Raw genomic sequence first — 17,265 nt, forward strand, 5'->3', positions numbered from 1 at the left:
TCACATCAAAGCAAGAAACTTGAGCTGAAAGAGGTCTACAATTGACGTACATGCCACTGGATGCCTTTGGGACTAATTGCAGAACCCTGGTAACTCGACTCGCTTCCTCAATTGTCTTTCACTATCATCAGCCTGACTTGAGCATCAGGCACTAGAAACTTCTTGTGGGCACAAGAGCTGCGAGGGACAGGTCGACGAAAAAGGAGGGCTTGCCCCCAGAAAGGGGAGGGGATACCCATCACACAGGACATCACTGACTCTCAGTTCTGCATTTATGCTCCTCTAAGTAATCTACATTTTCTTTTAACAAAGCCAGCCACTGAAGGAAACACTATCTGAGAGCAGAGCAGAATCTCATTTATCTTCCCGCTCTACAATACTGGCATTCTGTCTTCACAAATGGAAGGACTACAGTAATCCAATCAACTGAGACCACCTTTGAGTAGCTTCAATCACATCAAGTAACTTGTCGAGCCTGGAAGAAAGATAGCTGCTGGCATTGCAAAGTGAAGGAAATTGGCTGAATTGATTTAAAGCTTCACACAATAGGGAGCTGAAGCTTAAATCAGTTTTTCACCAAGTTCCCTACCCACAGGATGTCCTTTAAGGAAGACTCCTCCCTCTTCTCAACCAATGATGTTCATCAGGTGGTAGTATGGGAGCTGAACATGGAGAATGTAGACCCTGTCACAAAAGAAGGGAGATAGGCCAGGGAAGAATACCTGAACCCTATAAATTCTCCCTAGTTCTGATCTGGCAAGGCAAACAAACTACAATAATCCCCTAGGGTGGCCAAAAAAAAAGTAACTTGTGCCTTTGCCTTACATCTTAATTAACAACAAAATGGTAGAGATGGCCTTTGACATAGGCAGATCATACAAAAGTACATTATTTATTATTCACTCATTCTGCTACCAACACTTCCTTAAGAGGTTGGGAAAGGTATTCAATGTTGATGATCCCACCAAGCCAAGTTTAGAATTTCCACAAATGAGGTTGCATCTAGAATAGTGCAAGCTGGTTCTTCCTTACAATCCTCCACCATAAGTTGCATATTCTCAGCTGGTTCCTCCTTACAATCCTCCACCAAAAGACTTATCTTGAGGAAACTCAAATCTTGCCTGCTTGAATGGGATATGAAGATTACTGGGAGTACCCACAACAATCAAGAGTAAATCAGGTCTACACAATGACAACTTGTTCTTGAGGTACTGCTCCCGTGGAGTGATGCCTAGAAGCATGGCTATCTCTCAAGGACTGATTTTGGTCATCATGGTCATAGAATGAAGATGATTATGAAATCCGACATGTCTAGAGAGAATGGTGTTATGCCTTAAACACTCTGGGGCTTATCTGTGCCAGCTGGTTCCTGAAATTAAGAACTGTCCATCCAAGGTGGTTTTGTGTTGCTCCGATGGTAAGGATTATTGTAGTTGATGGGGCAGGTGGGCTGAAGTTACAAGGGCTAGGAGCAAAAGAGGAAATGTCTATTATGATGTGGCATGTCAATGAATTTTGGTGTTGGCACTATGTACAACAGAATATGTGGGGGAGGAGGAACATGAGGTGGAGGCAGATAAATGGGAACCTCAGAGGAACCAAATGAAGAAGCAAGCAGCAGATGAGGAAAGCACTGACAGAATATCTCAACCATGAGTCAAGGGGCACTTTGAGCAATCAACATGTGATCGATGAGGAAGCAATTATTCACCTGGAAGCAGGTGAATTATTGTTTGTAGTCATAGCAGTGATATGCTACAGGGGACCTTGTTGATACCACCTCCTCTATGCAACTCAGAACCACTGGAACACTCACCATTCACAGTATGGCTCATAACACAGCTGCCTCCACTCACCAACAGATGAGGAGGATCGCTGTTAAGTAAGAAAATGAATGAACAACATGCTCATAATGGAAACACTGATTTTGTATTTCTCTTTACTTCCTCTTACATCTTCCTAATGAACACCATATTCTTTGGAAGCTTGAATTTCAAGTCAATGACCCCTGTGGGCTTGTTCTATATGAATGGGTTTCATCTACTGAATATAATAATAATGTGTGCCATGGTAAGGAATACATCACTAGTCAAAAACTAACCAGAAGTACACAACACAAGGGCCCAACTCATGTAACACTCCAGCCCACACTCACTACAGCACAGTTTACTGGACATTGCAAGGGTCCAGCTAACATAATGACCCTAACACACTATAGGTGTTAGGAAAAAACTATTTCATTCAAAGCATGACAAATATTTAATTACAATTTGTATTTTCCATAGCTAACAAACCTGCGGTCTTAACGTAAGGATGAATTTTCTAACGCCAGCTTGAAACCGGCAAAAAACAACTAAATTGTGATGCAAGGAATTGGTGGCACTGGGGACGAGTCATCGGGATGAATGAGGAGGCAACCACCGACCTCTTCTAACCCCATGCTGCATTCAGTTTCTTTCAGCCCAATAATCACAAAGAGGGGTGGTTAGAGGTGGGCAGTATACGTTAAGTATAGTTTAGTTTTACCAGACCACTGAGCTGATTAACAGCCCTCCTAGGGCTGGCCCGAAGGATTAGACTTATTTTAAGTGGCTAAGAACCAATTGGTTACTTAGCAACGGGACCTACAGCTTATTGTGGAATCCGAACCACATTATAGCAAGAAATGAATTTCTATCACCAGAAATAAATTCCTCTAACTCTTCATCAGCCGGCCTGGGGAATTGAATTCCGGCCCATCGAGTGACAGTCTGAAGCTCAATCGACTCGGCCAAAGAAGGGCTGGCAGTATACGTTAAGACCGCATGTTTGTTAGCTAGGAAAAATACAAGTTAATTAAAAATATGTCATTTGTTCATGTGCGGAACAAACCTGGGTCCTAACTTAAGGATAGACTCACTTTTGGTGGGAGGAAAGAAAGTCTTGAACTGACTGGAGGTTCAGCACACCATTCTCACTTCCTGGATAAGTGAAAGCAAAGGAAGGAGACATAAGCCTCTGACCCTGTTAGATAAAAGGATATCAAACACTTAGACTACTTGGCTAATATACAATGTGAAGGTTCACTGCAAAGGTGGAAGTTAAAGATCTATATCTGTTCAGATACCAAACCATGATAGCCACCAGACTTGTTTGTTATCATTCCTCTCTCTCCTCGCTAGAGAGAGGAAGGACTTGCTACTGAAAGGTTACAATCGTGTAGAATACAATATACTCAAACAGCAAGGCTACTCACTCACCTGTATCTAACCAGTTCCATTGTATGATGGATCAATCTTCTCACTGCCCGCTGGTAGAAAGAAAGGGGAAAGGGAAAATGAAAAAGACCAGTCATCTCAATCATTCTCACTTTCATACCATCATCTTAGTTAAGATACAAATTGTCCCGCTGGGGGCACTGGATGAGCTACACAACTTGCTGAGCAGCCACCACCAGACCCAAGGAAAAAAAATGTCCAAGGGCCTGTGGGCAACGTCCCTTAGATAGATGTGAAGGTGGCTTGATGAAGCCAAGTACCAGCCTTCACAAGTTCTTTTTGAATCCCCTAACATCATGTGCTCTTGCATGCACTGTGTCAGCATTAGAGGCTACAGAAGAACTGTAGGCATGCCTAGTTACTTCACATAGCCAAAAGGAGATGGTATTCTTGGGCACTTCTTTCTTGTTCTGGCCTGTGCTCACAAAAAGTCTTCGACACCCCGACCTGAGGTGACGAGTCCTTTTTAGATACTACGCAACGCCCTGACAAGACAAAGTAATTCATCCCAATCGTTGTCAACAAAATCCCCAAGGGTTGGGATGGAAAAGGATTCAAATCTTTCATCATGAATTGAGGGATTTTGAGTCTTAGCCACGAATTCCAGGACAACCCCTCGTAAGTTTAACATCAAAAGACAGTGGAGTTTGCCCACTCTCTTCGATAAAGCTAAGGCCAGTAAGAAGATTGTTTTGAGGGTCAAGACTCTGTCCGAAGACCATTGCAAAGGTTCATATGAAGCATGAGTGAGATTACTGTTCAAAGCTTTTGAGCAGCATGGAGATTCCCCATAAGGAGGACAAGTCCAGGTTTTTAAGTGCAGAACCAGACCCAAGGCAGCCCCGTAGCCTTTGATGGCAGAAACAGAGAGACTTTTTCTGTCCGCAGAAAAACAAGGAAATCAGCTATCTGTTGAACAGAAATTCTGACTGGAGAGAAACCCTGTCAACAGCACTGATCACAGTAGACAGGCCATTTTCCCTGGTACATGGCTGAGGAAGACCTTCTGAGATAGCCAGGCATCTCTGCCACTGTTCTGTGAGAAAAACATCTCAATTGTAGGAGATACTGGATAGTCTCCAGCCATGAAGAGATAGGGACTCTACTGACTGATGATCTCTACGTGAGGCTAGAGGAGGAGGTTGTGCCATGCAGGAATTTCTCTTGGAACCGCTGACAATAGAGTTAGCAGATCTGGGAACCATTTTGCATGAGGCCACCAGGGAGCTACCAAGGTCATCCTGAGATTCTGAGACATCATCACTCTGTTCAAGACATGACGGATCAGGCACAAGGGAGGGAAGGCGTAGGCTTCCAGATTGTCCCAAGGACGTTGCAGGGCATCCTCTGCCGTTGTGAAGGAATCAGGAACTACCGTACAATAGACCTCTAGCTTCCTGTTAAATCTTGTTGCTAACAGGTCTATTGTTGGTCTCCCCCCCATAGATGGAAGAGCCTGTCCTTTATCTCCTGACGCAGAGACCACTCCGTCCTTGGGACCTGGTCCAGACAACTTAAGTTTGTTGGCCACCACATTCATCTTGCCTGGAATATACCTGGCTGAGAGGTCTACTGAGTGATTGATTGCTCACTGGTGACAAAGTACCGTCAGTGAGTGAAGTTGGCATGACACTAGCGCCCCCCTTTTTTTTTTTTTTTTTCGTAAGTCACCACTGTAGTAGTAGTGTCCCACATCAGAACTATGGAGTGCCCTGCCACTCTGTCCTAGAAATTCCTGTGCTAGGAAAGCTGCCTTCAATTCCAGTATGTTATGTAGTTGCCTGTTTTGGAGACTCCACACTCTCAAAGAATGGAGATCTTCTAGAGGAGCTCCCCAACCCTCATATGAGGTGTCCAAGAACAGGAGAAGCTCCCTTGGGGGGGGGGGGGGTGAAGAGGCACTCCGACAATCAGTTTTCATCATTCAGCCACCGGCGTAGGTCTTTTCTCACCTCTGCTGACAGACTTTAAACAGAGGGAAATCCCTTGTAGGGGACCAAAATTCTTTCAACAACCACCATTGAAGGGACTGATGATGTACAGTAGATGGCCGTGGGGAACAAATTTCTCCAGAGGGGTCAAGGGACCCAGAACTACTTGCCACTGCCATACTGGTTACTTCTGCTCAGACAGGAAGGGGTGAACTACCATCCTGAACTTCACGATGCTTTACCCGATGTAAATACTCTTGACGAAGCTTTGTCTATGATCATTCCCTAGTAAAGAATCTTCTGACTAGGATGAAGATTGGACTTTTCCAAATTTATCATAATGCCTAAGCCATGAGGAAATTGGAGATGATCATCCTTGTCTTGGATTAGCTTTTCCTGAGAATTTGCCAAGACCAGCCAGTCGTCAAGCTATCTTAAGAGGCAAATCCCCTGAAAGGAGGAGAGAACCTTTCCTAAGAGGGCACCTCTTACTTCCTCCTATGATGCCTCTTCTTGGCAAAGATCCTCCTTTGCTCAAGAGAAAGAACAACACACATTAGATGTACATCTACTGCAAGTAGAATGAGGACCAGTCTCAAAAGAAGCAAGAAAATGAGAGCAAGGGTAGTTAGCTACTCCAGGATATTTCCTCTAAGGCTTAAGAGAAGGCTTAGATGAGTTTGGGTTTGCATAATCAAAAGCCAAAACACACAAAACAGCAATATATCACAACACAAAATTCAAACCGAGGGAAACACAGGCAAGAGAGGTAAACACCGGCTTTTAGGAGGAAGGACAGCAACACATCCTACCAGCATGGCAGTAAAGAAGAAACTGAATGTGTCATGGGGTTAGAAGAGGTCAGCAGTTGCCTCCTTGTTCATCCCAATGACTAATCCCCGATGCCAGCAATTCCTTGCGTCACAATTTTAATTGTTTTTTTACCGGTTTCCAGCTGGTGCTAGAAGATTTATCCTTACATTACGACTCAGGTTTTTCAGCATATGAACCTCAGATTACAGAGAAATGCAAGTTAACAAGTTATTTTGCCCAAGAAAACAAATTCTAAAAACACATTAGTTAGTGGCTTAATGTTGCTCATAAAAAATTGTACAATAAATATGAGCAAAGTCTCAAATTCATACAAAACAGCTTCGTTGGCACCATGAACAGAATGTGAAAGTACAGTCAGACCTCTTAAATCCAGCATTACGTGGTCCGGGAACTCCCATTAACCTGGAAGAGCGACTACGAGGGACACCACGTTCCAGTTTTTGGATTTTTTCGGATTTCCAAACTGAAATTTGCTCGTTAAATATACAAGCACAGTTTATTTCCAACAAAATTGTTCTGTGAAACTCAAAAATACACAGCATAAAAAACCCCCTAATTTGTGTATATATTCATGTATCATGTGAGCATTAAAATTTTGTCTAAACACGATTTCATCATATACATTGTACATAGTGCGATACGTGTTTTCAGCATACTGTATTACACTAGATTAGGGTGGGAAGAAGATAACTACCAAACAAGGGAGGAGTATAGATGGACAGAGAGGGAAACAAAGAAAAAAGGTAGCAACTGCAAAGGGAGAAGCCATGAGAGAGTGGTATGAGAAGATGGGAACACCAGAGGGAGAAAGGTAACCTACAGAATTGCAGAAGCGAGACGATGTAGGATGTAGGAGAGGTATGAATTATTAGAGATAAAAATGGAAATATCTTAATTGAGGAAGAAGAGGTCAAGAAAAGATGGAAAGAATGTTTTTCACAACTATTAAACACTGAGAATGAGTGTGAAGAACTGGAAAATGTTCCTCCAGCAGAAGGACCAATAGCAAACATCAGAGAGAGTGAAGTCGAGAATGCTATAAAGAAAGGAAAAGTAAATAAAGCTGCAGGAAAGTCAGAGTTCACAAGAGAAATGATTAAAGCATTGAGAAATCTAGGCAGAGTGGGTGCACACTATTGGAAAAGATTTGGGATGTAGAGGAGGACTGCAACGATAGTTGGATGGTTAAAATGGATAAACAAAAAGACGTGTTAACCTGTGGGAACTGTAGAGGAATAAAGCTTTTGGAGCATGCATTCAAGATACTAGAAAGAATAGTAGAAGGGTGGTTGAGAGAGTTGATAGATATACACAAGCAGCAGTTTGGGTTTATGAAAGGAAAGAGCACAGTGGATGCTATTTTTATAGTAAGACAAATCCAAGAGAAATATTTAGAAGGAAACAAGAAAGTTTACAAGTGTTTTGTGGATCCTGAAAAGGCATATGACAGGGTGCCAAGAAGAGTAGTTTATTGGTGTTTGAGAAAGAGAGGAGTACCAGAGAAGTTGGTAAGGTTAGTGTAGATGATGTATGTGGGGGGCAAGAACCAGTGTACAGACAAAATACGGGGAGACTGAGGCATTCCCTGTGGAGGTTGGCCTCCATCAGGCCATTCTTGTTCCTCATTGTTAGAGACACTTTGACATCAGAATTAAGGAACAACGAAGAACTATGGGAACTGATGTTTGCTGATGATTTATTCATTACAGCAGACAGAAAAAGAACTGCAAGAAAGGTTTTTAGCATGGAAAGGAGCCCTAGAAAAGAAAGGATTGAAAGTGAACATTGGAAAGACAGAGCTAATGATTAGTAGTAAAGGACATGAAGTAAACATTCAAGTGGAAGATGGTACAGTGCTAAAACATAACAATGAGTTTAACTATTTGGGATCAATAATATCAGAGGAGGGAGGTACTGAGAAAGCAGTGAGAGAGAGTGAAAGAAGCATGGAGAAAATGGAGGGACGTAATTGGAGTTGTTTTTGACAAGAAAATGACATTAAGGCTCAAAATTAAAATTTATAAGACCGTTATCAGGCCCGTACTATTATATGGGGCAGAAACTTGGGTACTTGAGAGGAAAGAGGAGGGACTGTTGGAAAGAACCGAGATGCGGATGGTGAGAAGGACTGCTGGAATATCACTACTGGAAAGGATGGAGAGTCAAAATATAAGAGGAATGTGTGGTATATGTAATGTAAAGCAGAAGGCTAGGGAAGCTCATCTAAGATACTATGGCCACATAATAAGAAGAGAGGAGGTGGAACCAATCAAGAGAGCTAAGAACATGCAGTGATGGGGAGGAGGAGTGTGGGGCATCAGAGGATCAGATGGATGGTTGTGGTGAGGAGGGATATGGGTGGTGAGGTGGGACTGGGGAAAGAAGATGCAAGGAATAGAAATAGATGGAGAAAGTTGACTCAAGCAGCTGACCCTGCTATACAGTGGGATTATTAAGGTCAAAAGAAGAAGAGATTACTAGAGACAAATTGTTTTTTTTTTAAATTTTGATATTAGAAATATCATGTACAAGATACTTATCCACCTTAAGAGATTAGTGTATAAATTCCATTTTTACCTGGTTTCCTACCAGACACAAAAGCTCCTTAAGTGTTGGTAGACAAGATACACCTCAAAATTTCAATTTTATGAGATAGAACTTTATACTATCTCAAGCCATATATTGTGCAGTAGTAACTGAAATAAGTTTAGCAAACTTGAAGACACCAATAGTGGAAAGCTACTGCACCTTCATTCTGACTGTATAATGTAGCCAAGACAATCTCTACCCAGCAAAGTGCATTCAGACAAGTCCTCAACAAAATGTAAAATCTATGGAGACAAATGTCATTTCACATGAATACAGTAAATATAATTACAGCATTTCACTTCTTAGCTAAACAACTAATTCATTTACAGATAGATATGCTCTAAAATACCATTAATGACCAAGGAAATTTAGTTGTAAGTCAAAACCACATTCACAGTGAGTGTACTACACACCTCCAATACAAATTTCCACTTCTTTACTGACAGTGTTGTAGTATCTACATTGACAAGAACCATGAAGAGGGCAATAAAATACCTGGCATTAGTAGGACATAATACCTGTGACATATATTCCAAAGGAAATTAAACAGGGTTGGAAAAAAAAAAAAAAAAAAACTAACACCGCATGTAATTGTAGGTATTTAGCTGGAATACATGTAGTTCAATTCTTTAGTAGTGTAAAAGATTGCATTAGTACATTTCTCCTTTAATCCATTTGCTTAAGCAAGTTATTTAAATTCCACACAGTAAAAAAAAAAAATATGAGAATATATCAACTTCAACCACTTACCTTGTACATTATGAATGCTAAATGCTTATACAGAAACCAACAGACCTTGAAAAACATTAGGTAATTAGCATTATCTTCAACTAAAAAATGAGCACTTTGGCAAGAGTAATTACCAGATGCAGCCTTATTCCCCTATTCTTTTAGAGGAAAAGGCCAAAGCTCTCGGCCTATACAACAAACCAAAAAAATTCAAGAAAAAAGTGGGAAAAAAATGGCGTTTACTGTCAAAAAAGGTGACAGAATGCCTGTTCAGGAGTGAAATTTAGTTAAGTTTCTGGCCACAAAAATATCTATATTTTCATGTCATCAACACAAAAGAAAATATCTATCTTTTAACATTTCCTCCTACAATTATCTATGCCACAGCATGTGCAAGATGGTTTTGCAATTATATTCGAACGCCACAATCCCCCGCAAAAATGTTCTGGAAATTCTAGTCTTCTACAAACTGGATTCCATTTAGAGCAGAGAAACAAAACACTGATCTTTAAAGTGAATCACCTCATGCATAAATAAAGTTTCATATGCGTTCAAACAGATAACATTCTTTTCATGTAAGGTATTTATCTGGTATAATTCTTTCAGAATAAACCATATGTATTACTATTCTTATACATTTACCTACCAAGATACGAAGTTTACAAGCTTAAATTTAATTTACTAAAAAAACACACATCCTTATTTACTGTCCAATTTTCATTTTTTTTTTTTTTTAGGATTTAATATACTTCAACTTTATTGCTTCTAAGAGCCAGTCACCAAAATATATAAGTTCCTTACAAGAAACTTGAAGGGAAATATTTTAAAGTTAATATTGAGAATGAAAATTTACATAAAATTCGTAAGACCACCAAAGGCTAGCCACCTGATTCAATCCCACACAAGAGAGACAGAAGGTGAGGCAAACAAAAATAAGGGCAGTACTCCAGGAAGGGAAAGAGCAAGCATCAAGTTTTCATGACCTACGTGAAGAAACCTTCGTCCATTTAAACTTTTTTCTCCATCTTTCAACTCCCTTTTATGATCAAAGAAAAGTCTTAGAAAGGTGAACTAAACCACCACAATACTGGTAGACGTGTGGGGTTCCATTAGATTTTATGTATACATCTATGCATGAGTGTCTACCTTGGAACCAAATTTAACTGATATCCCTTGAATCATTTAAGGAGAGTTATGATAACAAGGTAAGGTGTGATGGACATGCTGAGGGGCAAATGAAAGGGAAAAATAACCACATATCCGGGGCCCTCCTCTACACAAGCAAGTGCTAACAAGTTTACAGTAAAAAGTTGATATAAAAAAGTGTGATCAATAGAAATATGTGAGGGCTGAATAATCAGCAGGCACAAATAGATGAGTTAAATTGGCGAACACAACTGATAACAAGTAAAAGATGTGTTGAAGTTTCTTCAGCGCAATTGAGTTTTCTGTACAGCTGCTACTGCATATAATCAAAGCCACCAAAAACAGATCTATCTTTTGGTGGTCTCGGTAAGAGCTGTATGAGCCGTGGCCCACAAACTTTAACCACAGCCTGGTGGTGGCCTTGCCTACATCACTGCCAGAAGCAAAATTATGGCTAATTTCAATCTTAAATAAAATAAAAACTAATGAGATTAATCAACATACCAATTAGCAGCCCTCTAGCCTCAGTAGTTTTTAATATCTGAGGGCAGACAGAAAAAGTGCACAGAGAAAAAAGTGTGGATGGACAGCCAAAGCCGGCACAATAGTTTTCTTTTCAGAAAACTAAAAATGAAGACCAAATGTGGTTTAGAGAGCAGAACTCATGAATACCACTAGGGGAAATGACCTAATGTTATACCAGCAACAACAGACGAAAGAAAAAAAATTATCTGATCAAATGAGAAGAGAACATAATTAACAAGTACAGGTATGGCTAATAACTCCTCTGCTTAACAGTCAATATTTTGGGAGACACTAACAGTAATAATGAAAGATTCTTCATAGTCCTGCAATTAGGCCTTGATGACCAAACTTTAGCGAGATTAGAAAGGTGGCCCCCTTCATTTCATGGTGTTTAAGACTCTTGCAATGACAGTTACGTAAATTTTTTGATAGCTGTCAAGAGCTAAGGTGTAAGTGGAGGGATTTGAGCCATTTCCTTTTTTTTTTTTTTTTTAAATGCTGAACCAGTGTCATTTCCAGAGAAATCGAACTAGTAGATATTTAACAGTTATAAAAAGCGCACACACAAAAGCACAAGCCCAACATCCAAATCCTTCCTCTGGAGAAATTTTGTCAAGATGTCTTCAACAATCTTTAGCAATGAGATACGCAAGAACACTCAAGACATTACATGCTGAGAACATTTCTCCTTACTGAGAGAAGAGTTCACTGAAAAGCCAAATACTGTGGTCTTTAGAATATGATCTATAGCAGATGTTGAGAACTTCCTTTGCAAGGGACCAGAACTAGTGTTCTATATGAAACACGGGTCAATTAGATTCCCTATTATTTACAGAAATAAATTATTCCTACCAGATATAAAGTCAAAAAACTGCTGCAGGAGAGATTAGTTGTGACTTTCCAATTTTCCCAACTGGAGGGCTGCAACGCAGCTGTCAAAATCAAGGAATATAAAAGGAAAGGACACCTTCATCTCAATCCTTACCAACATTACCCACCGCAAACAACAATCCCTCAATGAATAAATCACAGGTTTTGTTTGTCTCATCCCACAAAAACTCCGGATTAACCGTAACTGTTCTTGTTTAGATAACTGATAGGGGAAAGGAGGAAAGTAAAAATACAGTAAATATTTAGCAGATATAAATACAGTAAATAAAATTTAGCAGCTATAAGGCCCAAAGGAAAGGGGGGGGGGGGGAATTTTCTAAGAGTAACTCATACGGTTCCAGGTAAAGATGAAAAATGTTAGCAGTGTAGTCCTAATTACCAGTAACATTAAATTAAGGTGCTGAATATGTTCTAACTCTTTTAGTTATATATGGCAAGGGACTCACTTTTCCTACATGTTTGTGTATGTGCCTTCACTTTTACTATATGTGTTTGTGTATGTGCCTAAGTGTATAGGAGGCACAGAATCCTTTTTGCTCTTGGAGGAAAAAAAAAAAAAAAAAAAAAAAAAAAAAAAAAAAATAATAATATCAAGTATACAAGTCTGGGGATACCTCCAATTTTCTGAGGAATATCTACTATGCAAAACTAATGTAGGTGCTACCATAGTAATGATCACTAACTGCAATCAAAGATATGCAAAAATTACTTGATTACCTTATATCATTAAACTTGGAAAAACATGGTTAAGCACTTACCATTTGATAAATGTCTAGTAAGCTCTTCATAGTTATAACTAATAACATCATTCTTAGGAGCTTGAAACCACTTGCTAAAGTCTTTAGTCACATTATTACTATTCTTTATATCAATACTTAAACTGTCACTTTCACTTACACCATCACTTGTTACAATAGGGTCATCAAACCCAAACCCAAATTCTAGGCCACTAACATTATGGTCAAACTTAGCATTGTCAGTAAACACAACCGCAGGCTCTAATTTTTTCAATCGACTAGGGTCACTGGATTTATAATGAGATTTGTTGTCCACTACATGCCTGTCTTCACTGGATTCTCTAACAGGCAGATTATTGGCATGATGTACAATTACATCATCTTTCGATGCTTCAACAACTGAAGGCGGATGCGGGACAGGACTTGAATCGGAGATAGAGGGCTGTGGAGTCGAGTTTGGTAAAGGTGGTGAACAACGTTGGTCAGGCTGAGCTGGTTCTGACCGAGTATCCTGTACATGTGCTGAAAGTTTCTGGGTTTGTGGCAGAGGAGAAGTACTTTGTTCAGGGTTTGGAATCTGTCGTTGTGAAGAAGGAACTGGCTGAGGCTGGGTATTTTCTAGAGGGTTATGGACTTTATGCATGTAAGTCTGATCTACATGCTGATTTGGCTGGCCATGAGAATTGAACTGTAAATTTGGCTGTGCATGATGGTTCTGTTGCTGGATTGTGTTTTTGACTGGAGGAGGAGGACTCTGCAGTGGGTTTGGACTCTGTTGTGGATTCAAACTGGGCTGGGAATGTGGTTGTGGGTTTCTCTGAATGTGTGTGTTTGACTGCATATGTGGAGGTTTTGGCACCTGAGAGTTCTGGGAGTATGGACTCTGAAGTGGGGGGTACTGTTGTGTACTTAGGTTGTGTTGCTGTGGAGGTGGTGGTGGCTTTTCTTGGAAGTTCTGGTTCTGGAGCTGTGTGGTGTGAGCAGGCTGAGGATTTCGTTGTGATTGAGGGTTTTGTTGTACATGAGGTGGTGGTGGTGGTGGTGGCTGCGAGAACTGTGGTTGCTTACAATGTGGTGGTGAAGGCTGGATTGGAGGAGGATAAGGGGGCACTACATTAAGATGATTTGAATTCGGAGCTCTTATTTGAGGAGGGAAACGATTAGGCGAAGGGTCATCATCCTTACGATTGAAGGGGTTATATCGCTGATATTGGTAGTATAACGGGGGTGCATTGTGAGAAGAACTATACTGAGTATTTTGGTGTTGACTGTGTTTATGATTCTGATAATGTGTGCGGGGCTGAAATGATTGTGTGTGTTGGGGTGGTGGAGGGGAAGGCTGATGTGACTGATATGGCTGATAGCGTACTTGATGCTGAGGGTACTGATGAGATGAATGTGACAGAGGAGGAGAGGTACTTGAAGGGCAAACAACAGGAGACTTTGCTGGGCCCTCCTGACTAGTGACAGCAGCAGGTACCGGCTCTATATTTTCTTGGGAACCTGATTTACCATCACAGACACCTGACATAATATCTTTTGGCTTATCTAGAGTTTGCAATTGTACATTACTGACTTTCGGAGGTATCACTGCACTTTCACACGCGGGGTTGGTCCTCAATTCACTTACTTTGGAAGTGAATATTGCACTAGGTGGGCTAGAAGCCCCTAAACTTTCAGTTAGAGAGGGGAAATTGTCATCTAAAATATTAGGACGAGATTCACTTACAGTTGACTTCAAGTCTGGCTGTTCAGTGTCATTACTGGGGTCTTTCTCCAGTTCCTTCACGAGGCCAGTTGCACTTTGACTACCAGAAGAAGCTGACATACGCTTCATCTGTGCATGATTAGCTGAAGCAGCCAGCTTGGCTATATTTGCATACGAGGCTTGTGGTGTAGAACCAGAGGAGGGCGGTGGTTTACGGACATCAGGACGAGGAGTGATGGAGGGTTCTGGCATAGAGTGAACGGAATCATCCCCATCAGATTCAGAGTCCTCACTGTGGGGGGCACTTGTTGTAGCTCCATACCGGTCTCCACCATGTCTCTCACCCACTCCATATTGAGACCAACGAGCTAGGAACGTATTTTCATGTACAGTACGAGGTCCTTCAGTAAAATTGATTTGTGGCTTTTCATAACATGCATTAGATCTTGCACTAACTTTGTTTGGACAAAACCTATTTCCACGGAAGTTATCTTCACTGTAAACACTACCACTGTTACTACCAGCACTCCATCTATCAGATCCCCCACTCTTAGAACTTTGAGAAGCTGTCTGTGATCCAGATCTGTATTTCTTATTACGCTTCTTACTACTAACTATTTCAAAATCACCTGAAGGTGAAGAAGGAGTTTGGGATAAATCAGCTGTTAAGAAGGAATCACCGGCACTATAAAAATCAGCTACAAATTCTGATGTTGGGTTTATGCCACTCTCATTGTCATTTTGAATGTCCACAGGATCAGACTCCTTAAGGTATTTGCCATCAACAATAAAATTATTGAGCTGATCTACTTTCTTACTGGTGTGATATGTATGCAAAACACCCAACCCCATATCCCCATCATCAACAGTAACTTGTTTACGAATATCACGGACATTATCACTCTGTTTACTCTTGGAGACCAAGTCTTCTACACTGCTTGACTCGCGTAAATTACTGCCTTTCTTTTTACTCTTTCCACTGTCACTTTTATTTTTCTTATTATTATTGGTCTTTCTCTCCTCTTCTTTCTCTTTACTTTTCTTATTACTTTCATTTCCGGCTATACTGACATCATCATTAATTTTTGAATTCACCTCTTCAGATTTCAACTTTTCATCTTCAAGTTTCTCATTGTTCTTGCTCCGCTTCTTGACCTTTTCATCTTCACGATTCTTATGCTTTTTTCGACTTTTGGTTGATGTTTCATTCTCAGCACCCAAAAACTTTAAAATGTCATGCAAGTCCTGGTCCCCACAAAATCCAGGAGTTTCCTTGATATTCACTACTCCCTTTTCCTTATTAGCCTGAAATGAATTATTGCTATTTCAATATCTGTTTCTGTAAGGACTATGTACTATTTCACTATACTACCATCAGCACTATTTTTTAAGGATTACTCCTGTATTTTGAAACAACAATAACAAGAACTATTGCAATAACTATAACTTAACATTACACTGCCAATTAACATTTTTTAGGATACCATACAAAATTATTGCAATTAAAAGTCTGAATTTCCAATTACCTTTTTCTTATCACTCTTGGCTTTAAGACGATCAAATCGACTGATCTCCTTATGAGGGGCACTAAGGCCATTTCTCCTTGGGACTGGATGGGTGGATCCAAACGGCCGTTCGGAATTGGCAGAGGTTAAAAGGGACGATGAGCTACTAGTACCCATTATTGGATTGCCATTCTCATCCAAGGAAGATTTATTCTGAAAATATAAATTACCTTCAGCATCTATAAAAGTGAACAGTAAAACACTGGAAATTTACTTTTGTATCGCATTGTTTCTAAAATAGAAGCTAATGAAAATGAAACGCTAAAAACATTTTAGATGAAAAAATGTTATCCCTGGAGATTTTCAGCTCCAGAATACCCAGAAGTAACCCCATTTCATAAATCTAATGAGATTAGCCAGCACACAAAATAAGAACAAATTATATAGTATTTCTTAATTATTATTTTAGTTTTATAGCATTTATATACAACACACTGAAAATGCAATTGTCACTAGGTTTTTTTTTTACCACACCCATTAATTTAGCAGTGCATGCAATTCCCAGATGTATAGAAGAAAAAGACGATAATCAGGTACCTCAGGTGGATTGAAGGATATGAGTAATAGGTCCCTTACATTTCAGGTAGTTAACGGAACCACACTGGGTAGCCTAAAATACTGATAAACCTAACTTATATTTTTAAAAATTAAATGTCACCATAAGACATTACATTTCATAATCAATCAATCAAGACACTATTTAACAAACAGCTTGAAAGCAATTTAGCAAGAGGCATGCTGAGCTGATGACTCTTTGATAAACCCGAACAGAGAAGGAGCCTCCAGGCAAAACTGCATAAAGAAACGAAAGGCTTCAAGATAAGGGAGTAAGAACAGAATTAAGACCCTGTTGAAAAATGAATAAATGTAATAACATGTGTCAAAGGCCAAATAACACTTGTATTAACGTTTTGGAAATGATCCAAATACCACACTAATAGATAATTTAGGTCAAATTCATTAAAGGACACCCTTACAAACTCTCATGGGAGAAAAATGTAGTTTTGAGCCAGAAGTGGTGATCTGAAGTTTAGTCAACCTTGAGATTACAGGCAGTAATGGCAGTGAAATCTTCAAAGCAACATCTGTGCGAGACAAAATAGGCCTGCTGGAGCCACAAGGGAAACTTTGTGAATCCCATGGTAATTCAAGAAGAGGAGTAACTGGAATGCAATGAAAAACAATGATCATGTAATATCCATCTGTTAAAGGTCAAGTCTTGCCTTTAAAAGTGTTAAGGAAACCAAGTCAACAGGTATTCCGGTAGCCTGATTGAAAGTTTGATGGGATCTCATTCATGAAAAGAATGGGTTGATATGGCTGAACATTACTAGATCTGCAGGAGTCAAAAGC

At 40.0% G+C, this 17,265-nt stretch overlaps 1 protein-coding gene across 7 annotated transcripts in view; it reads right to left on the reverse strand.

Moving 5' to 3' along the window:
- LOC136854615 (uncharacterized) overlaps positions 1 to 17,265 on the reverse strand; it is a 493,174-nt gene that overhangs the window by 11,925 nt on the left and 463,984 nt on the right. For all 7 annotated transcript variants that reach the window (XM_067131142.1, XM_067131141.1, XM_067131143.1 and 4 more), the window contains 2 exons: positions 15,874 to 16,065; positions 12,661 to 15,652 (listed from right to left, as the gene is read on the reverse strand). In XM_067131142.1, coding sequence (XP_066987243.1) covers positions 12,661 to 15,652; positions 15,874 to 16,065 — 3,184 coding nt within the window. The remainder of the gene's footprint in view (positions 1 to 12,660; positions 15,653 to 15,873; positions 16,066 to 17,265) is intronic.

The sequence above is a fragment of the Macrobrachium rosenbergii genome, chromosome 29 (assembly GCF_040412425.1).
Source record: "Macrobrachium rosenbergii isolate ZJJX-2024 chromosome 29, ASM4041242v1, whole genome shotgun sequence".
Lineage (NCBI taxonomy): Eukaryota > Metazoa > Arthropoda > Malacostraca > Decapoda > Palaemonidae > Macrobrachium > Macrobrachium rosenbergii.